General features: G+C 42.4%; 1 protein-coding gene across 3 annotated transcripts in view; it reads right to left on the bottom strand.

Moving 5' to 3' along the window:
• Positions 1–26412, bottom strand: part of LOC124605423 (inter-alpha-trypsin inhibitor heavy chain H4-like) — a 262768-nt gene that overhangs the window by 227856 nt on the left and 8500 nt on the right. The window contains exons 4-10 of one of the 3 annotated variants that reach the window (XM_047137117.1): positions 24945–25083; positions 19860–19971; positions 19156–19316; positions 15194–15397; positions 11323–11473; positions 8151–8506; positions 2637–2909 (exon numbers count right to left, since the gene is read on the bottom strand). The exons of the other annotated variants lie outside the window; for them this stretch is intronic. Coding sequence (XP_046993073.1) covers positions 2637–2909; positions 8151–8506; positions 11323–11473; positions 15194–15397; positions 19156–19316; positions 19860–19971; positions 24945–25083 — 1396 coding nt within the window. The remainder of the gene's footprint in view (positions 1–2636; positions 2910–8150; positions 8507–11322; positions 11474–15193; positions 15398–19155; positions 19317–19859; positions 19972–24944; positions 25084–26412) is intronic. 3 annotated transcript variants of the gene reach the window in all.

Here is a 26412-nt window from a genome sequence, read left to right as displayed (position 1 = left end):
TCACGACGAAATGAGTTCAAGCTTCCTGGATGCGATGTTGATTCGTTGAACGTCAAAATATGCAGAAGGTTGAAGTGAATTATTTGTAGAGCAAAACTGATATCTGTTAATTATACTGTCTAACAACAATAGTGAGCTGGAAGGGGTTAGGGAAACGAAGTGAAAGGGTTTGTGATACTTTTTTGTTATTACAAAATCGGGTCAAAGTTACAAAGAGCTTTGCAGTAGGTGCCCATTTATCAGTATGATGTTTCACTCGCTCTGACCTGGATGCATAGGCAGATGCCATGGGAGGGGTATCATAAGTACATTGTGTCCTCCCATGAAATACACCGTGCTGCGTGTGCTGTAACTAGTCCGTGATATCCCAGACTTTGCCATTGAGACGGAGCTGACTTCTGAGCTCGTCTCACACGCATTCTACTGAGGATTCATCTGGGAAGCTTCTTGGCCATAGAAGTACCTCAACATCAGGTAAACAGCTCATAGAGACATATTACACGTGTGTAAGAGCATTTTCCTATGAGGAATGGCACCAAAATATAATCACACGGGAAATAACATACGTGGATGCAGTATGCCCGTGATATACCTTTGTGCCATCAGAGTTCCCACAGTCACTGCAAGACCTGACAAAGTCATAACCAATGGCAGTCCATATCACAACGCCAGGAGTAACATTGCTGTGATTCTCCCAGTCATATCCGCTGAAAATGGTTATCGGGGTTGGTGCAGAAGCGCGATTCATCACTTAACACAATGTGATGCTATTCGTCACCAACCCATGTTTCTCAGCCACGACACTATCCCTATTACAGCAGTTTGTGTTATGATGCTAGTGGCAGGCTGTGCACAGGTTGGTACATCCCTAGTCCGATTATTGCTAGTCTCCAACCAATGGTATCATGCGACAGAGGATGTTACAGGGAGTCTGTTACTGGTATATGAAATATTAGGTGATTTGCGGTAGGGGACCAAACAATGAGGTCATCGGTCCCATCAGATTAGGAAAGGATAGGGAAGGAAGTCGGCTGTGCCGTTTCAAAGGAATCATCCCGGTATCTGCCTGACGTTATTTAGGGAAACCACGGAAAACCTAAATCAGGATGGCTGGACGCGGGTTCTGACTATCGTCCTCCCGAATGCGAGTCCAGTATGCTAGCCACTGCGCCACCTCGCTCGGTAATATTAGATGGTTAGAAGTGCTTGGTGCACAATAATGCAATCCTCCCTTGTGGTGACAAGACAGGATTGACTGGAACCTTGATGCTGCTAATGTCTGCCCTCACATTCCCAGTTCAACGTTCGCCACTGTCACATCCAAATGTTCTACAAATCTGGATATGAGACGATTCGAACGGCCAGAGAAATTAGTCCCACAACGAGGCCCGTTCAAGCTCTGTCAGGGGCCGATTATGCTTTATGTCCTTCATAGTGGACACTCAACTTCTGTTCATAGCGTTGTATACCCTCCCAGTCCTCGTAACAACATTAAACATGAACAACACTAAAGCACTCAGGTGGCCATTCTACCTATCACAGAGAACTACAACTGTGATAAGTTAATCACCCACTGGTATTGTGTACGTGTATGAAGTTACACTGACATATGAGCGTATCTTTTGGATGCTTTACATTCTTTTGTCAGGCTGTGTATATGATGCTTTTCCAGTGAGTTTTGTTGAACTTCTCGTTTAAATAAAAGATGCAAACTTGCCTACCGACAACTTTCATGAAATATTTTTAAACTTTGGAAAAGAAAAGCAATTTGGTTCAAGCAGTTTCTCCAGTCCTGTTGCCTGGCAGTCACCCATTTCACTGTAACTGCTACACACTTCAGCTTCAAAAAGCTGCATTTTATAATCAAATCTTGATCTGCCTCTGCAATTCCATCCTTAGACAATCCTATCAACTTAGTGATTCGATCCCAGGAAGTTGGAGAATACTGAGCTGTCGTTTATCCCATCTCTCAACCTTCTGGCCATGTTGATTAATGTGAAAAACGCCTAGTTGTACCATCGTTTGGAATCCACGTTAAACTGACTGGCTGAGCAATAGGACAATGTGCTGGAATACACTGTGATGTTCAAACCAATTTTCATGTTTCCAGAATGAGATTTTCACTCTGCAGCGGAGTGTGCGCTGATATGAAACTTTCTGGCAGATTAAAACTGTGTGCCGGAGACTCGAACTCGGGACTTGCCCGGACAGCCAAAGTCCCAAGTTCGAGTCTCGGTCCGGCACACAGTCTGCCAAGAAGTTTCATATCAGCGCACACTCCGCTGTAGAGTTAAAATCTCTTTCTGGAAACATCCCCCAGGCTGTGGCTAAGCCATGTCTCCGTAATATTCTTTCTTTCAGGAGTGCTAGTTCTGCAAGGTTCGCAGGAGAGCTTCTGTAAAGTTTGGAAGGTAGGACACGAGGTACTGGCAGAAGTAAAGGTGTGAGGATGGGGCGTGAGTCATGCTTGGGCAGCTCAGATGGTAGAGCACTTGCCCGCGAAAGGCGTAAGTCCCAAGTTCGAGTCTCGGTCCGGCACACAGTTTTAATCTGCCAGGAAGTTTCAAATTTCGTGTTCATCACAGCTCCACTTTAATATGTGAGAATCATTTGCAGGCCTTCTGCAGCACTCTCACCTTGAGAGCGATGTCCTTGGCCCTGTCCTTGAGCGTCTGGTTGGGTGTGGCGGCGTCCAGGTCGAGCAGCTGGCGCACAGTAAGGAAGGCCCAGAGGCGCTCCCCAGAGGAGGCCTTCTCCAGCCTGGCCGGCGACCTGTAGCGCTGGCGGCCCTCCCCCACCACCACGGGCTCCAGCTGCGGTACCACAGGCCGCAGTCTGCCAGACACCACCAGTTCGCTGCCGCGGAAAAACGTTGGGAACTTGGTCTGCGTCAGGGTTTCCTCCTCCACCTGCAGGGCACAAATTCTTTACTAGACGGAAATTGCATTTGAAGTCAGACAGTCGAAAAATGACAAACAGGATTCTGCAGTAGCCTCTTTCTTCGACTTCTATTAGTGATACACATGTTGTTAGAGAATGATGGAAGTGAACAGATATACCTGAACAGAGGTCTATTGTTTTGAATCTTACAAGGAGATGAAGATTATCTTCTTCGATTTTCTTCATGCCTATAGTATATTAAAGTCAATGCCATGGCATTAATTTCCTAAAGCAAATCGATACACGTCTTAAAACACATGGGAAAAATTACTTTAGTAATTCTAAAAGGTCTAATCCATAACAAATTATTGGTGTTTTTAACAAAGCTTTACAAAGGATTGTGCACAGCAATCAAGCCTTGTAGTCACGTGGTTGGTAGATAAATTCTCATTAGACACAAAGATTTTAATCGTTATTTGAGAATTCTGATAACAATTTGCATTCTTAATTACCAATCATACGAAAATATGGGAACCTGTAACAAATTAAAATTTGGTAAGGAACAAAATCTCTTATTAATTAAAAAATTATATATGCTATTACTACTATCTTAATATTATCTTTAAATTTAATCATAATATTTAGAAACAAAGAAAATGTTTTCTGTTCTGATGTTTCGCAATCTTGTACCACATTTAAATATAATATCATATTTTAATGCAATTAATAATTAAAAATCAAATATGTTACATTTATTCATAATTTATACATAATTTTCTAATGTTGTTGTTGTTACAACAACAACAACAACATTAGAAAATTATGTGAAATATTAGTTAGTTAGCACTTCAGCTTCACAATAAATATAAAATTCCAACAAAAACAAAAGAGCAGTACTGAGAAGCAAACCAGCAGGCTTTTGATTACAAAACTAGAAAGCTACATACCCAGCTAGAGACGAGTCTGTTAAAACTTTTTATGATCAACAGCATTCAGAAACCTTCAGATTCATTTTTGAGTGTTTTGACATGTTTATCATTGAGATTTAGGAGAGTGATATAAAAGTAGTAAAAATTTGAAGAATGTGGTTCTTTAAGGACTCTTAATAAATCTGGACAATGACTGTGGTGGCAGAAATCTCATAACCAAAGAGGTGGCTCTCAGTTGTGATTATAATATCATCAAATTAAAGGAACTACTGAGCGGCATCGACTTCATAACAGTTAAGTGCTTATTTTCGATAAAGAGTGTTGGTTGAAATGATTACTTGATTGTGCCTTGTGGGAGCGGTGTTGGGAGGGGGAGATGGGGGAGGCAGAGATTCTTAGAAGAACTACAGCTGGGTAACCTGCTGTCCAGTTTCAGTATATAGTTTGAGGAAGAAATTAGTTGTTGACACTATAGAATCTGAAAAGCTTTTTCCAATTTCAGAAGAATGAAAACCCGGCTGTTTTGACATAACCGAGTGGGGAAAGGTAAAAAATAAGAACAAGACTGTAAGTACAATGATGCACCCACTTCACAATGCCTATAGGTCTTGTAATTTGACTGTACTTTTCCGTGTTTTTTCTTTTTTTTTGCGAAGAATACATCCCACTTTTTCTCTAAACACCACTTACGAGCCTCACGAAACAAGCAAACGGTTCTATAGTTGTTTCACTTGCTACTTAGGTGATAGATGTGTATTATTGCCACCTGTCTCGCTTTACATCCAAAAAGACGAACTTTGTCAACGTAGTTTATTTTCCTAAGTTCTTCAATCACTTCAGCCTCAACGATGAGTGACCCCTTTGTTATATCGGTAAATACATGGATATTATCAACTGGACAAGCTTAGCGACAGTGAAACATAAAAGTACTTTAGGTAACTGAAACGACAGAGAGGTACCTAAAACAAGGCATAAAATATTTGACTCAACGCCTTCTGATTGTGTGTCTCCTTAACAAAATGTTAACTTAAAGTCACATTTATGGATACATTCCCAGTACTGCTAAGATACTTATGCTGTACCGCATATTTATCAGTCAGTGATGGGAAAGGCTGCTCTCTGTTACTAAATCCTCATTATTCTAGAGTTCATCAGTATTTGATACCCAACCACACTTGTCTAATAAAGATGATATTCTTTAGTATTTTACCTTTGTCTTTAGTGAAGAGATGGCTGCTCACCCCCAGCCTCGTTCCTCATTTCTCCAAAGTCTCCATTCTCTTGCCATACACGCACACACACACACACACACACACACACACACACACACACACACACACATACACACACAAACACATATTCATCAGCTGTTCCTTTCCTGCCAGATACATTCCTCTGCCAGTATTTTTTTTTCTCTGTCCCTGAACAATGATCACCCACTCGCCACCATAATACCACATGGTTGGCTGCTTCATAATCGTTAATAATAATTTTCTGGAATTGGTGTACATATTTCTTTTCTGTGTAGTATTTCCAGCCACATGCCCTGCTCATTTTCTTATTTAGGTGCACCTGACCTTGGGATTCAGGCAGTGACCACTGTTCGTAACCGGGGCGCACCCAGCCCTTTAGAAGCCAATGGAGGAGCTACTTGATTGAAAGGTAGCGGCCTCGGTCACGAAAACTAACAGTGGCCTGGACAGCAGTGTGCTGACCAAATGCCCCTCCATATTCACGACCGTCGGTCGGTAGCATTAGACCACCTGAGATCTGTTCGGACGGAGATTATTTTTGAAAAGTTTCACATGATACAGTGTCTTATCCTAGCCACATATCATTGTTTTATATCTCCATGGGCTAACGTAGCTGGTACACTAATATGTCTTGAATGTCGTTAAATCTTCTCCCACAGCAGCTCTGAGAGCTTCTATTGATATTCTTACAACAACAGTTTCCTGCAAGAAATATTTTTTTTCATTTTGTTTCCATTCCTCATTGATAGTTTTCTTACAGACCCGCAAAGAACCAGTTGTTTCATCTCCCATGACCTAAAATTCAGGTATTACAGTCTTTATCACATAGAAATCTGGTTTTGGTGATTGGGATGTAGATATTTTGGGTTCCCCTGTTACAAGTTGTACATATTTAACAGTTTTAAGAGGAATAAGTAAAACGTCCTTGGTACCAGGTTCAAACTCCCCACCACTTAAATTTTCAACGAAAATCATCCACATTGCCGGCTGGAGATTTCCGGCTTTAAGAAGTCACCACCATCAGCCAATGGCCTTGACAAGGAGAATACAGAGCTTCAGTGCATTCTCTGGCAAAATTTTTGGAAATTTGTGGTCGGTTCCTATGGGACAAAACTGCTGAGGTCATCGGTCCCTACTCCTTAATTTCACTTAAACTAACTTACGGTAAGGACAACACACACACCCATGGCCGAGGGAGACTCGAACCTCCGACGGGGGGAGCCGCAAAGACCGAGGAAAGACGCCCTAGACCGCGCGGCTGCTCCGCGCGGCCATTCTCTGGCCCTTGGAGTGAGAAACTGTCACTAAAGGTGGAAGAACTGGCAATAATCAACGGCCGAGCATGCAGTAGGCAGTGGAAACCATCGCATTAAAGACACACAATATGTATCCACAGGACATGTGATGATCTTTCCATTGGCAAAAGATTCCTGACTACTCCCCTATTCGGCTCTCTGGGAGGGGACTGTCAAGGATGAGATGATTATGAGAAAAAGATTGAATAACCAACGAAAGGATAACATTGCACTAGTTAGGCATGGAATGTCAAACGTTTGAACATGGGAAAGGGAAACGCAAGGTTATCAGTAAATTGAAATGGAAATAAGACAAGGATTTTTTGTCAGATGACTATAGGGTAAAAGCAACAACAGCAGCATGGAAGTAGGATTCCTTATAATAGGAAGGAAGAGCAGAGAGTGAGTTACTGTGAACAGTTCAGTGATAGAGGTGTTCTCATCAGAACTGACAGCAAACAAACAGCGACAACTATCCGTCAGAGATACAGGCCGACGTCGCAAGCTGAAGATGAAGAAATAGAGAAATTATATAAGAATACTGAACAAATAATTCAGAAAGTTAAGGGAAATGAAAATTTAATAGTCATATAATGCCCGCGAAAGGCAAAGGTCCCGAGTTCGAGTCTCGGTCGGGCACACAGTTTTAATCTTTTGGAAAAAAGTGTTCGACGCTATAAAATTGTGAAAGGTTTTCGATATTATGAGAAAAATCTAGGTAAGATATAGGGAAAGAGGGGCTATACAGAATATATACAAGATCCAAGAGGCAACAATAAGAGTGGAAGACTAAAAACGAAGAGCTCGTATTAAAAATTATGTAAGACAGATGTAATATTTCGCCCCTAGTGTTCAGTCCATACTCCAAAGAGGCAATGACAGTACTAAAGGAAATGTTAAAGAGTGAAACTAAGATTCTAGCAAGAAGGATATCAAAGAGTCGCCGAAGACATTGTTGAAAGTGAAGAAGAATTACAGGATGTGCCGAACGGAATGAACTGTCTAATGAGTACAGTTTAATGAGTACAGAATACGGATTGAGAGTAAATCAAAGACACATGAAAGTAATGAGATCTATCCGAAACGAGAACAGCGAGCAGCTTAACATTAAGATCGGCGATCACGAAGTAGATGACGTTAAGGAATTCTGCATCTAGGCAGCTCAACAACCCATAATGGACAAAGCAAGTGAAATCTACTAGTATCAAACTTATGCCTTAATTTGAGGAAGAAATTCCTGAGAATGTACCTTTCGAGCACAGCATTGTGTGGGTACTGAAAGATGGACTATGGGAAAACCAGAACAGTGGATGATCGAAGCATTTGAGGAATGTTGAAAATAAGGTGGACCAGTAAGGTAAGCAATGAGGAGGTTTCCCACAGAATCGGCGTGGAAAGGAATAAATGGAAAACACTGACAAGAAGAAGGGACATGATGATAGGACATCTGATAGAAAATTAGGGTGCAATTGACGTGCTATTAGAGGGAGCTGTAGAGATAAAAACTATTGAGGAAGATAGAGATTGGAAAGCATCCAATAAAGACCTGAGGACATAGGTTGGATTTGTTTCTCTGAGGAATTTGTATGGGCTGCATCATAGTAGTTAGAAGACTGATGACTCAACAAAATAATAATAATTTGGTATCCAATTATATAGAGTCTTAGCTGTTGTCTGCGACTGAATAGGGGAATAGAAAGAGTGACTGTTGCACATTTCGAAGTAACAAATGTCACTTGTAAAGGGTGACCTCTTCATCTCTTGTACTTGTAACGTCAGGCACTGGAGCTCACCTGTCCATCCCCGTATGTGAAGTTGACGCTGGAAAGGAGTGGCGACGCGACTTGCCGGTAGAAGTTGCGCAGCTGCAGGTGGGCGTCCGCCGCCTCGTAGATGCGCCTGCCGAAGCCTCCGTTGCGCAGCGCCAACTTCCTGAGAAATCCAAAGTCTGCATCTTCACCGAAGGCCAACGTAAACAGTGCTGCTCCCCGCTCCATGTTGGCGGCGGTGTAGTCGTGTAAGATGGTTTCTGGGTCTCCATTGGGCAGTCCATCCGTCAGCAGCACCATCACAAGCGGCGCATCCGGACGTGAAACACCTGCCTTGGATACTCGCAGTGCTGTGTCCAGTGCATCATGCATTGCCGTCCCTGTAGAAAGCAGGTCCGCCTTGTCATGAGACTTATTTATGCACTCTGTGAGGTCTTACGTCTTCATTTACATGAAAACATTGATCGCGCCGTATTAGTTTCTTTAGTGTTTACCCTGTAAAGATCGTTTTACTCAAATGAGCTGAGACATACCAACGACTCCCACAGCAGATTTAACTACATGCCTCAATAAAGTCCCAACCTTTAGTCCTAAGTACTTGTCGACAATGTCAACTACACTACTGGCTACTAAAATTGCTATACCAAGAATAAATGCAGATGATAAACGGGTATTCATTGGACAAATATATTACACTAGAACTGACATGTGATTACATTTTCACGCAATTTGAGTGCATAGATCCTGAGAAATCGGTACCCAGAACAACCACCTCTGGCCGTAATAACGGCCTTGATACGCCTGAGCATTAAGTCAAACAGAGCTTGTATGGCGTGTACAGGCAGGTACAGCTGCCCATGCAGCTTCAACACGATACCACAGTTCATCAAGAGTAGTGACTGGCGTATTGCGACGAGCCAGTTGCTCGGCCACCATTGAGCAGACGTTTTCAATTGGGGAGAAATCTGGAGAATGTGCTGGCCAGGGCAGCAGTCGAACATTGTCTGTATCCAGAAAGGCCGTACACGACCTTCAACGTGCGGTCATGCATTATCCTGCTGAAATGTAGAGTTTTGCAGGGATCGAATGAAGGGTAGAGCCACGGGTCGTAACACATCTGAAATGTAATGTCCACTGTTCAAAGTGCCGTCAATGCGAACAAGAGGTGACCGAGACGTGTAACCAATGGCACTCCATACCACCACGCCGGGTGACATGCCAGTATGGCGATGATGAATACACGCGTTCACCGCGATGTCGCCAAACACGGATGTGATCATCATGATGCTGTAAACAGAACCTGGATTCATCCGAAAAAATTTCGTTTTGCCATTCGTGCACCCAAGTTCGTCGTTGAGTACACCAAAACAGGCGCTGCTGTCTGTGATGCAGCGTCAAGGGTAACCGCAGCCATGGTCTCCGAGCTGATAGTCCATGCTGCTGCAAACGTCGTCGAACTGTTGGTGCAGATGGTTGTTGTCTTGCAAACTTCCTCATTTGTTGACTCAGGGATCGAGACGTGGCTGCACGATACGTTACAGCCATGTGGATAAGATGCCTGTCATCTCGACTGCTAGTGATTCGAGGCCGTTGGGATCCAGCTGGGCGTACCGTATTACCCTTCTGAACCCGATTCCATATTCTGCTAACAGTCATTGGATCTCGACCAACACGAGCAGCAGTGTCGCGATACGATAAACCGCAATCGTGATAGGGTACAATTCGACCTTTATCAAAGTCGGAAACGTGATGGTACGCATTTCTCTTCCTTACACGAGGCATGACAACAACGTTTCACCAGGCAACGCCGGTGAACTGCTGTTTGTTTATGAGAAATCGGTTGGAAACTTTCCTCATGTCAGCACGTTGTAGGTATCGCCAACGCCGCCAACCTTGTGTGAATGCTCTGAAAAGTTAATCTTTTGCATATCACAGCATCTCCTTCCTGTCGGTTAAATTTCGCGTCTGTAGCACATTATCTTCGTGGTGTAGCAGTTGTAATGGCCAGTTGTGTAGTATACTTTCAACAATCTGTGATAAAATCTCCCTTCTAATCTAATCGGGTGGTACGTATGTGACATATTTATGCATAAATTTACCCTAAGCGGTCCTTACAGGATACATTTTGTACAGGAAGGATCATGTGTGGCACCTGTACTGAAAAACATACATCAGTTTGAGCGACTGTAGACTGACCCAAAGTACCTAATCACCTACACACTCTTGTGTACGGTTGAGGATAATGTTTCAGCGCATGCTTTCTAGTATGGTGCTAGAGAAACAATAATTACGACCATGGGTTCCGTGGACTGTTGTCAGCAGATACTCACAACCGATATTCTCAGTATTAACTGCTTCTGCATGGAAGCTGTAAAGAGCATTCTCTTAACATTCATTCAACAGACATGTAGCGTAACATTTCATTATGACGCTCTACAACAACTTGGTGCTGAAAATGTTTGCAGCTTAGTAAAAGAGCAATATGGATTATTTTATATTTGGTCTGCTTCTTTGTCTCATAGCTCGTAAATTTAAATTAGAGAGTTCCTATGATTTTTCTTCTCCAGCAGTAAGTACCAATTTGGATGTGCGCAGTTTGCCAGGCAAGCTATGAGAAAGTAGTCTAATATTACATCTAGAGGTTAAAGTTTAACTATGTAGTTCCTTTTAAAAATACTGGTCGTGTAATAATGGGGAATGTGGAGTCGTCACAAGAACGTTTGAAGATACTACCTTATTTCAAACCTACTTTTATATCTTTTTTGGTGTTCACTGTTATAATTAACAATGAAAGTTTGTGAAAATTTATAAAAGAGCATTTACATGGAATTAGATTTATGTACTCAGTTTCATGTGCTGTCGGTAATATTGAAACCAGTGTTGAATTGCACGACCTCCAGATCAAAGAAAAGAATATCTTAATAACACTCAGCCAAAACGTGAAAATATAAAATCATTTACTTTCCCTATTGACGCTATTTTACTAAACTGTACCGTGATATTCACAGTGCTTCAAAAGTTTCTTGGACAATTTGTAGCTTCTTACCTTTTAGATACAGTATCTCACACAGGATATGAGCAGTTTGCTGTGCTATTTTCTTCTGTTCTGTCAAATCTCTACAATTCCAAGAATACGTTTAACTTCTGCTGCTAATTTTGTGGTGAGCGTCACCACTACCTAGGATGTTGAACTCACCTCCTCCTGCATGGAGATCTCTCACGAAATTTTTGGCACTAGCAACATTTTCTGGAGTTGCAGGCACGACAGCATCAGCATCATTTTCTGGTCCTTTGGGCCAATCGTACCGGGATGTATACGTCTTGTTCTCGCCACCTGGCCACCACACCTAGTGTTAAATGATACATTATATTTATCTTCCGATAGAAAATGCGTTCATATGAAGTTCATTATGTCTCTAAAAACACAATCAAGATGTGCCCAACAAAATACCGGGTGAAGCAGACAAATGGGAAGACTGAAACGAACAGAAGATTTATAAAGTTCTATTTTTTGACATGAAATGAGTGTACATGAGAAGAAATTAATAGTTTACCTTCAAAGTTACAGTTTTCTGATTATATTATAATTCAGATGACGTCCTTGGTTTAGTACACATTGTTGGAGGCTGAGAGTGATTTTGCCCATGACATTGTGTAGTAGTTCCAACGCAATGTTGTTCGTTCCTTGCCGAATTCGCTGTCTCAAATCATGTTCGATCCTTGAACGGTTTTCCATTAAAACTTTAGACTCGAGGTAACCACAAAGAAAAGCATATGGACAAGAGAAATATGCAGGATGGGGGTGCTACAGAATATTGCAATCTCAGTGGCATTTCAAGAGTATTGCTTGTTTGCATCATCCTGCTGAAAGCGTGTTTCCTCATCTGAATCATAGGGATCGAGTTCAGGCAGAGGAACTGCTGCCGATCACTATTCTCTTGGATATAGTTTGTTTTTACACTACCCCCTCTTTTCTCTCTAGTGCTGCCAGTGGTTTCAAAAAAATGGTTCAAATGGCTCTGAGCACTATGGGACTTAACTTCTGAGGTCATAAGTCCCCTAGAACTTAGAACTACTTAAACCTAACTAACCTAAGGACATCGCACACATCCATGCCCGAGGCAGGATTCGAACCTGCGACCGTAGCGGTGGCTCGGTTCCAGACTGTAGCGCCTAGAACCGCTCGGCCAACCCGGCCGGTAGTGGTTTCAGAGTGGCTCTCTCCAGACTTGATGGCATAGGGAGATGCTCCACGAGCCTGTGGAGGTAAGTTAAACTCCCAATGGAAAGAGCATTGAGCTTCAACAAAATTACCCGGAGTCTTGTAATATGCCTTTACAGTATCCCACACTGCGTGACTGGCCAGCTCTCCACGGCTACTAATTCCACCGCCCGTTCCATAACCCCCACTGTGACAACTAGCCAGTCTTTCCCACAGTGACATTTTCTATAGATTATTTTCAGAATAAGTGTTTTGATGTAATATTTCTCATTTGTAAAGCAGGTACATATAATTACCATGCACGTGAAGGCAACTGACGTTACTGTTCGTACAGAAGCTTAGTTACTCACCATCACTCACTATAATAAAACTACCGATTCCTGATCCCAGCTATGGATAATTACTGTTTCAAAATATTTTGTTTGAGAACAATAAATGTATAAATAACTCTGTGAATAGAATTGATCTTCTGAGGCACAATTGTGATTGGACAAACATTGTAGTGTGGTATAAATCTAATTCGTCTAGGAAATATTGTATTCTAAAAAATACTAGTAGAAAGGTTCATTAAGAGTTACTGAAACTGTGCTCTCGACCATCTTACAAAGGTGTCTAGCAATAACTTATTTATTGAGCTGCAGTACTTTTTCTTTTTTCTTGCACATTGTAATATTACGGTCAGATGAGGCGATTAGCCTGCCCTCATTTGCTACAGCCACTTGACAACGCAGTCACAACCACCAGTGAAGTTTGGAGTCTTAAACCGAGGGACGTCACAGGATATTCACATAGCGTCTGTTGTATGGCTGAACATATATCGGGCCGCTGGTCGATCCATACCTGTACTGTCTCACTGGTGTTAGCATTTGTAGTGTAAAGGTGCTGTACGTAGGCAGATATGACAAATGGACAGTTCCAGAGGTCACGGGTCGTCAACACTTAATGGTCGAAAAACAGTTTTCCAAGCAAAGAAATGCCTTCCAGAAATAACGTTCTTGTGAGTATGTGTTGCTCCTACTATGAGAATCGTGGACAGTGGGTAATAACCAATGAAGACGTTGCAAGATAATATGATTGTCCAGAAAAGAACAACGACATGGTCAGTCAGGTGAATAGCCTCGCCCACGAAGGGCTCCTTGCAGAACGCTAGGGCAGAGACCATATGTTGTGGGAAACTTCGACACAGCAAAGGAGACACTCCCAATGTGACGACTGGAGAGACTTCACTTGGAGAGGTGAGAGTAGCGACGTCGATTATGGTTGAGTTTTTGTTTCTGGTCAGGGCTGCCGCTAACACTGGGCATCCATCTCTGGCTGCTATCAAATGCACACACCACTTGCTGTATCCATGCTGCTACCGGAAAAATGTTGCAACCCGACTCCAACGCGTATTCAGTCACGCCGCCAGTACATCGACCACCGCCCAGTAAATGACATGCTCCACAGCAGTACCAAAAAAGCCCGTCAGTCGATTCCGTTTGCCTCTTAGCCAACGCGATTAAAACTCTGCTAACGCCCATGAGACTTTTCTTTACTAATAATGGGCATACTTGTATTTTATTTGAATATACAAGGTGTTCGGAAATTCCCGATACAAACTTGTAGGACTTGTGGAGTGGAGTGAGTATACAGGGTGGTCCATTGATAGTGACCGGGCCAAATATCTCACGAAATAACCATCAAACGAAAAAACTACAAAGAACGAAACTCGTCTAGCTTGATGGGGAAACCAGATGGCGCTATGGTTGGCCCGCTAGATGGCGCTGCCATAGGTCAAACGGATATCAACTGCGGTTTTTTAGATAGGAACCCCCATTTTTATTACATATTCGTGTAGTACGTAAAGAAATACGAATGTTTTAGTTGGACCACTTTTTTCGTTTTGTGGTAGATGGCGCTGTAATAGTCACAAACATATGGCTCACAAGACAGTTGATGGTCGAGATGTCAACCTAAGGAAAGTATGTAGGTGGAAGGTGACCTCCGAATGTCCATCATCTTTATTCATCAGCGAGACATTTTTTCATGACATTTGGCATGAAATAAGCTTCAAGAAACGTGGAAGGCAAGGACCAGTTCCTATGCTTCGACTTAAATACAATGGGCAAAGGCTTATTGAAAAGAAGAAAGTTGCTGACGTCCTGTCGCTCCTAAATTACATACCTCCTGTCCACCATGGATTTATCCCGTCACTAAAGCCAACAGTTCTGGAAGAAAAAGACGTTAGTAATGAGAGTGATGAATGATTTTGCAGTTTCAGTAAAGTGTTGAAGACATACTGTAAAATTTAATATGAAATGTTCTATCACTATGTGTTGTTAATGGTGTATGGTAATGTAATAGTTTTTGTATATTTCATTTGTTTTAGTCAGTTCTGAGTTTCATTTATGTCTGTTTAGTAGAAGATAGATATTAGAATCACTACAGAATAAAAGGACTGTTCAAAAAAAATTATTCAGATTTGTAGATCAATTGAAACTTTAGATGCGCTGTATCTCGAAACTGTGATTTTGGCGCTTACCATTTTGTTCCCCCGAGCAGCTCAATTTGTTTGGGTTACAATCTGCTAGGAATTTCATATGGACTCTTTGGTGGAGACTGCAGCTTTTCTGATGTCAAAGGACTTAAACACAGCAACACCTACTTACGTTACAAGCTTATTGACAGTGTCTGCACAGCACAATATATGGGAATTTGAACCATACTCTACATTCTCTGTGCTACCTCTTTCCTTTTGATATGAGAAACTCTCTTTTCTATTTCCGAGTCTTCAGTTACTTGTGTGTGTTAATCGAAATGGTCCATACTATCATGATGTAAACAAATGAGAGCACCTGCTCCTTACCCATGATCCAGAGGAGAATGTGATGAGCGTGAAGTTGTCACGTGGACTCAGCTCATCAAGGATGGAGACCATGGCCTGCCTCAGCTGCTCTATCTTGTGACCGCTCATGGAGCCGCTCACGTCCAGCACGAACACGATGTACTTCTCCAGCGGTGGCAGGTCTGGTGGTGAGTAGAAGTGCACGAAGTATCCGTCATCAGTCACCTGCCCACAAGAAACGTTTCAGCATTGTCAGTGAAGTTATTATGAAAACTGAGACTAATCAACGTAGCACAGTTCAACAGTGTTACAATGGTGGACTAAAAAATGTTTCAGGTTAAGAAGAAATCATTAGCTGCAAAGACACAGAAAATCATTCTTATTGGTATTGAAGTATTTGGGGATCATGCATTGTGATCTGTTCCATAACTCTGTATACTCCAAGTAAGTGACCCTTATGAGTCACTTGATTGCCAAAGATCGCATGCTTTGAGAGGCGAGAGGCCAACAGCAAAATATCTCTGCCCCGAAACGCATATCGTATCTACTTGAGCTAAAGAACTTTGGCCAGAGTGGGCCAATGACTATTCAGGCTGGCAAAATTCAGTTTTAATGACTTGCTGTGGAAGGAGGGAGCTTCACTATTGCATCTGTGTCCTGTTTATGTGTAGTTTAAAAGTCTGATTGAAGATGGTGGTATTCTGGTGTTTCAACATGCCATTTTGTGCAACGGAGTATGACTGCTGCTTGTTGCAAATGCTAGCTATGCCATTCATTGATGATCCATTCACAGTTTCCGTGTTTCAAATGTATTTTCAAATAATTATAATTCAAAGTAACTTCTTGTACCATGCATTTGGTAATTTTCTAGGGGGACTTGATTGTTCCTTTGTAGCCTATTACAATCCACGTGCATTCGTGGTTGATGATATACGTTTATAACGTTTCCACCTGTGACAACAAAGGGCTCACGATATCTCCTTCTCTCTCATAAAAGACAAAGCAAACATTTTCTAGCTTTCGTTGTGGACGTTATGTAGTGATTACGTGATTTATGAATTTGTGCGTGAATTATACTGATGATCTATACTGTCCATGTGAGACTACCATTTCCGTAATTTTTTTCGCAAATTGCAAGCGTCAATTTCTCTGCTTTTTCGCACACATGCTTATAGCAGTAAAGAACTTTCCTTTGTCGATCCATATCCCCATTCTGCTATGTTATTTCCTGATAAGCAGACTGAAGTAGTTGTTTGATAATATGTATAGCCACCACAGCGTACACTTTAGTATTTTCTGATCTGATACGTAAAACTGATGTTAAGCATGTAGTCTATAAGACAAGATTCATAACACGTCTGCTATTTGTTTAGACAACGAGTACCAAAATGAAATTAGTTTGTGCTAGTTAGAAATGCTATATAGAAAACAACCCGATTGAGCTTGAAAACGCTTTATCACTCCATTACCTAAATTTTACAGGTCAGTTTGCGTCTTTCAAGATCTCATATTTGAATATTTGATACAAAAATCAGTGTGAAATTTGTTCATTACTTGTTTCAAATTAATGTATTACAATACTTGGTGGACTATCAGCGTGAATAAATAATTTAACTTATCATTATCTTATATTACTGCTTCGAGATAAAGTGACAGCAACATGTGTTGAGGAAGTGTGAGATTAAGAAAAATCATACCACCATGGGCACACAAGAACCTGCATTGTGTTGGGCAGTGAAAGGAATAAGCATATGAGTGACGCAGCGAAGACATGCACATTTTGGCCCTGAGCGCTATAGCACTGTTACGTTGGAATGTTACATTAGCACTGTAGCGTTGGCTTTTCCTCTAGTTTTGAGACAATAGGTACACAAAGCACTAGGTTGTTATGATCATCATCAAACTTCTCTGGTGGTTCCTAGCCTCAAACCCACTGCCATTTCAAAAGTACACTCCAGAACATATGCTAGATCACCAGTTCCGTGTTTTCAATCAGTGACAATATACGTCACAAAGAATGTGTGAGTAAATTCATTGGTGTTAAGATCAACAGTAATTAGGTTGATGGAGAACCTTCACTTGTTTCGGATATCACAGATAATTTCGCCCACTATAAGTAGCAAGTGATCTCATCAACAATATCTACATGTGGGAAAATTATACGACATAGTAGCATATTCATTGTTCAGCAGGTACATTTCAACACAACCACGCTCGTTTACATTTTGAGTTTAGCTACACGTAGTCCATACAGTCTCCACCTTACCTTGCTTAAATGGCTAATATGTGGTACTTGTCCACTGAGTCGAGGGATTGTTTCAATATGGGATGGCCTAATAACAACCTGTTTTTGTGACAGTAATATTGTTGTATTTGTACCAAACCATAATCGAGAATTTGTGTCAGTATTTGTAATTTGTAGCATAAACTGGTACCTACTGTGACGAACCCTTCTTAGTGCTGGACGGTTATTTCCAGCAGAATACACGTTTACTTTTATATTTCTAGAAAAAATTTATTTGTTCTCTTTGTATCCAGCAGTAGCAAACAAATACGGAAACTCTAAAAAGGAAAGAAAATTAAGAAAAAAGAGAGAAAAAGTTAAAAGCCGCCACAGAAGCATTGGAAGAGCTTTAAAAAATGAGGACTACGAAAGTAATACATTAAAAAGTATAAACTTTGTGAAAAGAAAGCCATTATGTGAATGGCATTAATGGAAGTTGTGAAAGACTTCACAGTGAGAAACTGGATATAAAAACTGAAACCTTGACGAAATCAGAAGTGAACTACAAACAGAGGCAAATAACTTCTGATACCTGAAGAAAGAAAAGTGGCAAAAACATAAATGTAGCTCAGGCAACAATAGTTGTCCCGTCTTCTAGGGGGGAATAACATGATTCCAATTTTTTGCTCTTCATCTATCATTAATATTCTGCAGAAACCATGAGGGAACAGAAAAGATGTACAACAAGTATAACATTACAAGCATTTCACCGCTATGCTTTGCGGACGTAGTTGACATTCTATAATGAAGAAACAAGTGGAAGAAACGGAAAAAGAAAAAAAAAATACGAACAAGCAGTCAACTCAGAATAAATACCTGTTGGAGGAGATAGTTGAAGAAAAAGAAGTTACAATACAAGATGAAGTAACAAAAATTGCTCGATATTAAGATGGTTGGTTGGTTGTTTGGGGAAGGAGACCAGACAGCGTGGTCATCGGTTTCATCGGATTAGGGAAGGAAGTCGGCCGTGCCCTTTCAGAGGAACCATCCCGGCATTTGCCTGGAGCGATTTAGGGAAATCACGGAAAACCTAAATCAGGATGGCCGGACGCGGGATTGAACCATCGTCCTCCCGAATGCGAGTCCAGTGTCTAACCACTGCGTGATATTAAGAAGCACAAAAGACGATTAGGGGCAAAAAACCTTGTTCAGAGGAAGACACCAGCTGATATTAACATTCAACAGGGATTAAATAGAACATTCTTAGATGCATCCTTAAAACCAATTTCGTCAGTGCGAATCAAATATGAACAAGACAGTTTATTTATATGGGTACTGCGAAGAATACGGAGGCTGATGTGTACAAGAGAACAGTGCATATCGGTTATATGGGCAAAATATGAAATAAAAGAGGTGTTAATCAGAGTGTACATAAAGCCCTTACAGCAAGAAAGATCTCTCTACCGCTGTTAACTCCTAAAGCATTGGCGATTATTTCATTTAATACTGGAGATACAGGATATAATACAAGGGTTTTGGTTATTTATTATGTGGAATGCAGTCGTGATTAGTAGACTGACGAAGGGAAAAAATAGTTGTGGAAAGGCATCAGTTTGTCGAAATGAGAACATAGGGTTATCATATCATTTAATACTCATTTATGAGTTAGTGCATTTAGAAGTGCCTGAAACCAAACTATATCACTTAGAACAAGATTAGCCACTACACTACGGAAGAAGTGAGCAGAGGGTTGGCTCACGAGTATCTGGTTGGGGCTGGCTGCGTGGTCGACGTCGTAGCGCACCAGCAGCTGTCCCTGCACGCCCTCCGCCCTCAGCGCCGCCTGCTCCTCCCTGCTGGGAGACCACCGCACCTCGGCTGTCGTGGGCGAAGGCCTCTCCGTGTGCGCCAGAGGGTTAGCTGCGTGTAGGCATTACTATTTACAGTGATGTACGCGTATTCCGGTATCTCATTAGGCTTAATAACTTAATTTTTTCGAGTACAAGAATTTAAAATGCCTGAATTCTTCACGAGATTTCGGAATTTCGGCCGGACGTCCTCAACATCTGACCACGATATTTCGGCTGGCAAACAGGCAATTGTCTTCAGGTGAATTTACCACTGTAAAACTGAACTGAAAATGGAAGACTGTCTGCCAGCCGAAATATCGTGGCGAGATGTCGATGCCACACAGCTGTAATCCCCAGACCTCACGAAGTGCTCATTCCACCGATAAAATTTTAAGATTCTGTACTCTCAATTAGCCTGGTTGTGCAGAGAAGCAACTGACCAGTCCTTGTTCTCAAAACGATGGTACATTTGAAATGCTAAGACAAGTAGTAAGATGAAGATACTCTATATTCAGAGCAAAGGACGAGCAATCCTGTGTTTATGGATAAAACTTCCATAATTGTGGCAAGTACGTTAGTGGCGTGTTGAACCTGAGACCAGCGGTGTACTCACTAGAGTTCTCTTCGTCTGAGACGTCGTTGCTCTGCTGCAGACTGGGGAGTTCAAGGAGGGTGATGTCGCTCGTCTCGTTGATGTGCACCTCTACCGATAAATCGTTCACGATCTGTGGTGAAGAAAGAAAATTATAAAGTAAACTGAATAAAGGCAAACCTACATTTTCACCATTTATAGGTTTACAGGTATTTTTCCACTATTGGATAGTCTGTAGGTATCAGCGATAACATAGGTGAAAGGAAAGTTGACCTTCAACTTGTACAAAAAGCGAAGCCGAAGGTCATGAAAGGGTCACAGAGGTTGATAATGAAGGTCACGGTGTTGCTGGCTTCCCTAATGTTAATTAGTCAATACTCGTACATTGACTAATGAGTGGAGGAAACATTTTTAAAGATTAGGGAGGAGAAACAATAACTTTCAGTTTTGCCGATGATATTGTAATTTTCTTAGGGACGACAGAGTACTTAAAGGCCATTTTAACGGAATGTATAGGCCCTTAAAAAAAAGGTTATAAGATAGATACAGGATTACAAGCTTTCTCTACGAATTTCATTGAAGAAATCTTCTCGGGGTATCATATGAGTCGTGTCGTGTTGTGGCAACGTTTCGATAAGTTTCCCACTAGTTATCTTCAGTCGAAGAGACGAAGACGACGAGTAGGAAAACGTCGAAACACTGTAAGATGAATGTTATCAGGAACTAAGCAAGGGTAATGGAATGTAGTCGAATTGAGCAAGATGATGCTGAGGGAGTTACGTTATGAAATGAGAGACTGAAAGCTGTAGATGAGATTTGATATTTGGACAGCGAAGTGAAAGCTGTAGACTGACAACAGCAAAAACAAATTTTCTGAAGAAGACGAATTCGTTATTATTGGCTTGGTGCATAGGATCGTAGCGTTTTCCCGTAAGTTTAATAAACACAACAAATACACATAACAGAGACTTTAGTCATCAATAATATATGTTTTTTCACTATTTACAACAGTCTGCCAACGCTGAGGTAACTTTTCGATTCCCCAGCTGTAGAAATAACATGGTTTTTAGGCGAAGAACGCATCGAGCCATGTTCTAAGTGCATTTTCAACGAGGAAGGAGGTTCTTTGAAGGTTGTTCGGTAAAGAGCGGGAGAGATGAAAACCCGAGAGCGAAATATCAGTTGAATAATGTCGGTGTGGAATGACTTCCCGACCCAACTCCTGTATAATGTTTCTTGGGAATCTAGTAGAATGCGTGGATCACATCACTTCACACACTCCTCCTCTTGAACTGCGTCTGAAAGACGTCTCAGTGGTTGACGATAAATGTCAGCTGTTATGGTTACACCTCGAGGAAGCAATTCGTAGTACACCACACCGTCTTTTATGGATATTCGTACATCTTTGTACAGAATGTTCCTACTTTGTTTGGGCTCAACCATTTCCTTCATTTCCTTATGTTAGAATAAAGACACCATTCCTCGCCACCAGTAACACTAAAAGAGGAGTCGGTGTTGTTCACGAGCCAGCAGATGACAAGCAAACAAATACGCACATACGGCCACCCGCTGATTTTTTTTATTTTTTGTTTTGAGTTAGAGCTCGTGGTACCCGTACATCCGATGTTTGAACCTTCCGCAATGGGTTCACATGTCGTACAATCGTCGAGTGATCATAGTTCGTCACATTTTCCAGTTCTTGAGTATACCGTGATTGTGAATTAATGCGTGTTAAAAGGTCTTCATCAAAGCCCGAGGGTCTACCTGAACGTAGAGATCATTAATGCCAAAAAGATACTGCTTAGAATGAGAAAACCATTTTCTTGCAGTGCTCTGCCCATTGTCGTTATCCCCACACATGGTGAAAAAGTTTCCTGCTGGTTCAGATAGCGACATCCCTCTATCGAACTCAAACAGAAGAATACGTCGGAAATGTTCCAATTACTCCATTTGGCATTCCGTTTTATAGCTCTCACAGTCCCACACACTATCTCCATATGACAAAATAACAAAATAGAAACCCAAATAGGAACAATGAACTACACTCCTGGAAATGGAAAAAAGAACACATTGACACCGGTGTGTCAGACCCACCATACTTGCTCCGGACACTGCGAGAGGGCTGTACAAGCAATGATCACACGCACGGCACAACGGTCACACCAGGAACCGCGGTGTTGGCCGTCGAATGGCGCTAGCTGCGCAGCATTTGTGCACCGCCGCCGTCAGTGTCAGCCAGTTTGCCGTGGCATACGGAGCTCCATCGCAGTCTTTAACACTGGTAGCATGCCGCGACAGCGTGGACGTGAACCGTATGTGCAGTTGACGGACTTTGAGCGAGGGCGTATAGTGGGCATGCGGGAGGCCGGGTGGACGTACCGCCGAATTGCTCAACACGTGGGGCGTGAGGTCTCCACAGTACATCGATGTTGTCGCCAGTGGTCGGCGGAAGGTGCACGTGCCCGTCGACCTGGGACCGGACCGCAGCGACGCACGGATGCACGCCAAGACCGTAGGATCCTACGCAGTGCCGTAGGGGACCGCACCGCCAATTCCCAGCAAATTAGGGACACTGTTGCTCCTGGGGTATCGGTGAGGACCATTCGCAACCGTCTCCATGAAGCTGGGCTACGGTCCCGCACACCGTTAGGCCGTCTTCCGCTCACGCCCCAACATCGTGCAGCCCGCCTCCAGTGGTGTCGCGACAGGCGTGAATGGAGGGACGAATGGAGACGTGTCGTCTTCAGCGATGAGAGTCGCTTCTGCCTTGGTGCCAATGATGGTCGTATGCGTGTTTGGCGCCGTGCAGGTGAGCGCCACAATCAGGACTGCATACGACCGAGGCACACAGGGCCAACACCCGGCATCATGGTGTGGGGAGCGATCTCCTACACTGGCCGTACACCACTGGTGATCGTCGAGGGGACACTGAATAGTGCACGGTACATCCAAACCGTCATCGAACCCATCGTTCTACCATTCCTAGACCGGCAAGGGAACTTGCTGTTCCAACAGGACAATGCACGTCTGCATGTATCCCGTGCCACCCAATGTGCTCTAGAAGGTGTAAGTCAACTACCCTGGCCAGCAAGATCTCCGGATCTGTCCCCCATTGAGCATGTTTGGGACTGGATGAAGCGTCGTCTCACGCGGTCTGCACATCCAGCACGAACGCTGGTCCAACTGAGGCGCCAGGTGGAAATGGCATGGCAAGCCGTTCCACAGGACTACATCCAGCATCTCTACGATCGTCTCCATGGGAGAAAAGCAGCCTGCATTGCTGCGAAAGGTGGATATACACTGTACTAGTGCCGACATTGTGCATGCTCTGTTGCCTGTGTCTATGTGCCTGTGGTTCTGTCAGTGTGATCATGTGATGTATCTGACCCCAGGAATGTGTCAATAAAGTTTCCCCTTCCTGGGACAATGAATTCTCGGTGTTCTTATTTCAATTTCCAGGAGTGTATAAATGAAAAAAGACAGTCGATAAATAAACCCATAACAACCGGAATTTCAACGTGCCAAACAGAAACGCTACGAACATAAGCACCAACTTAATAACTGCGTAAGCTTCGGAGTCAGTCTGCTAACAGAATTTTTCTGAATATCGTACCGCGCCACAGTGTAAAAACCAATATTGGACAAAGTAACGTTTCGGCTACGGTTACAGAGGTGTTCTTCTTTGCCTAGACCCCGGAACCTTGTTTTTTTTTTTGGTATTGTTTTTCACATTATGACGCAATGCGATACTCATAAATTTACGATCATCGAATATAAATTTAATATTTAGGATGTCTTTTTTGGAGATATTAGTAGGTAGTCCTGTCCGGAACTCAATTGTGGACGACAAACAGCTCAGAAAAGAAGAGATCAGAAGTATTCGAAACCTTGTACCATATGAGAATGCTGAAGGTTGGACGGGTGGATTGGATACTTCTGAGCAGCTGCTGAATCGCACCGTGAAAAGAAGGAAAATGTGACACAGCTTCATTAAGAAGAAGTTGGATGATACGGCACGCTAGACGTCCGGGAATATTCAGTTCGGTATCTGAGGGCAGTGGGGGAATAAAAAGTGGAGAGGGAGACCGTGGCTAGACGACAGTAAGCAGGTTCACGTCGATGCAGGTTAGACTAGTTGGCAGAGACGAAGAGGCTTGCAGAGGACGGAACAGCATGCAGATCTGCGCAGACCAACCTGTCTGAGGTCTGAAGAGCACAAAAAAAAGAGTCAGAGCGATGCTAATCTCCGTAACAAATTTGGAGTCTTGAGGTTCAAGACGTTTTTATAATCTTTGTTCCATCTACAATCTTGATACCGCTTTTATTTTAATTTTATCTATTATTTATTTATCTCTAGATAACCATTACAACCAATGGAGTCATAACTCTGTCCCTATCGTGCAAATGCTGCAGATCAGGCCCGGGCTGCCAAATTGATAGTCCCTGCACGGGTGTAGTCACTTCGCTAATCTATAATCTAACAGACTTTCCAGTCAGATTGTCGTACAAACAGCCTGACTCCTCATTTCGTACTCCATTCATTCTTGTGATTTTTTTCTGAGTAGTCTTTAGTTTCATGCACAGAGGTAACTTATTCGGAGAAAATACGAGTTAGAACATTTCCCAGTTATTCTTGCTCTTGTTCCGAACTTTCATTTCTGCAATCACATCCTGATTTTATAAGTTAAGCAGTAGTTGTAATGAACGACACGTCTATGTTATACCATTCATCATGAGATATCGACTGGGTTGAACAGCCTTCATACAACTCAAGTTACAGACGTTCGTAGCTCTTTCGATTTTATCTTTGCATTTCTTTCCTTTTTTGAAGACTCCTTATAGATGTCTTTCTCTTCACGGAACTTCAACAATTTTATTGAAAGTTACTTTCTTCAAGTTCCCATTGTATATCGAAGCGTTCGTAGACAGCTTAGAAGAAACTATAGGATTTTTAGCACTATCAGAACTAATGCTAGGTACTGGAGAAGAACCCAAAAATCGTGGCTCAACACCCATGTTTCCACACGCTGTTTTGCAGTCGCGGCTAGATAGTAACTGAGTATTCTCGGTCCTTAGTTCGCATGTACCTACTCAGAGCAGACGCACCTGTCCGGGATTGAGGTTGATGCGCAGGTTGTAGGCGCCCAGCTCCCTCTGCAGCAGCTCCTCGTACGTCAGGTTGAAGGTCACCTTCTTCTGCGCCTCCACGTTCACCGACACGGACACCACGTTTGAATCTCTTGCACTAAAATAAAAATAAGGCAAATTTTTATATGTTCTTCCCTCAAAATAGGAACCTTGAAGCAAAGTCTTTAATACCAAATTTTAGATGCTTTGAGTGCATCCACCAAGGTTAGAACACTGCCATAAGGTCTAGATGGTGTCCAAACTGCATATGATAAAACAAAATTTTTGGCAAATCACAATAGCAACATAAAGTTTAAACTTCGAGTAACGAAATAAATAGGCACATGGATAGAACAAGTGGAGCAATCATTGTAAATAACCGCAAGGTATTGCCACAGATTGAACATCATGTTGGAGAAGAGTACTCTCTGGTTCGAAGAGACTCGAGATTCAAATGTAACGAAAATCACTGCATATCCCCTATAATGTCTCAGTTGTAATGAGTAGAGTCCTTTGGTGAAGTTCGTTACCGTGTACCTTGTTGAGGGTAGTCTTGGTCTCAGATACAACGAGAAGAGTCAGTCTATATAGCAGCTAACATTTATTTATTCTGGTAACCGGATTCAATAAAACGTAATTATCTTCAGGCACTACGTCCGTAGTGACATGTGGAGCTGGTATATAAAACTGCTGTAGATACCAAACGTTATTCGGTAACAACTGCTCCACAATATATAAATATTAGTGCCGATGGATAAGGAATGGCTTTGTTATGCTGTCTAAGATCGCTGTCGTTCCAATACGGCTTCAAAAGATAACTTGGTTGCAGGGTCCGTAGAATTTTGAACATCCTTTGGCAACGTGGAAGCAATATCAGATGCTGAATGTTTTGCATAGCACGAATGATACATTAAGAATTTCAGTTCGCTGAATACGCAGTTGCTCAACACAGCCCCATCAATTAATATCAAGTTGTGTTTGGTGAGACAAAGATGCCTTCCCAGCTACCTACCGTGTCTGCCACGAAAGAAGTCGTACAAATCAGAATTGGAACAGCAGCTAAAATTTAACTGATGCACGTAATGGGGCTCACGTTATTATGACAGTATATAGAAAAGCCCCTCTCACAAGCAGTTAACGACAGTCCGCTGCTCCTGATGTGGACGATGAAGATAATCGTTAAAAACTCGAGATTTTATTCTAATCCGGGGCGGCGAGGATCTAATAAATTTTTGTTTCCAATCATTTCTCTGCCGTCTGTGTCTCTCCATTTTATGCGCACACACAGACACACACACACACACACACACACACGCGCGCGCGCGCGCGCTCGCAAAATGTGGCCTGCAGCCCCTAGAACCCTGTAATAAGAACTGCGAAACATGGATAGTCACGTATATGGTCGATGTGGTTCATATGTGTGTTATTGTCTTCACAATGTAGTACG

The sequence above is a fragment of the Schistocerca americana genome, chromosome 1 (assembly GCF_021461395.2).
Source record: "Schistocerca americana isolate TAMUIC-IGC-003095 chromosome 1, iqSchAmer2.1, whole genome shotgun sequence".
In the NCBI taxonomy this organism is placed as follows: Eukaryota; Metazoa; Arthropoda; class Insecta; order Orthoptera; family Acrididae; genus Schistocerca; species Schistocerca americana.
This window is presented reverse-complemented; position numbering and strand designations above follow the sequence as displayed.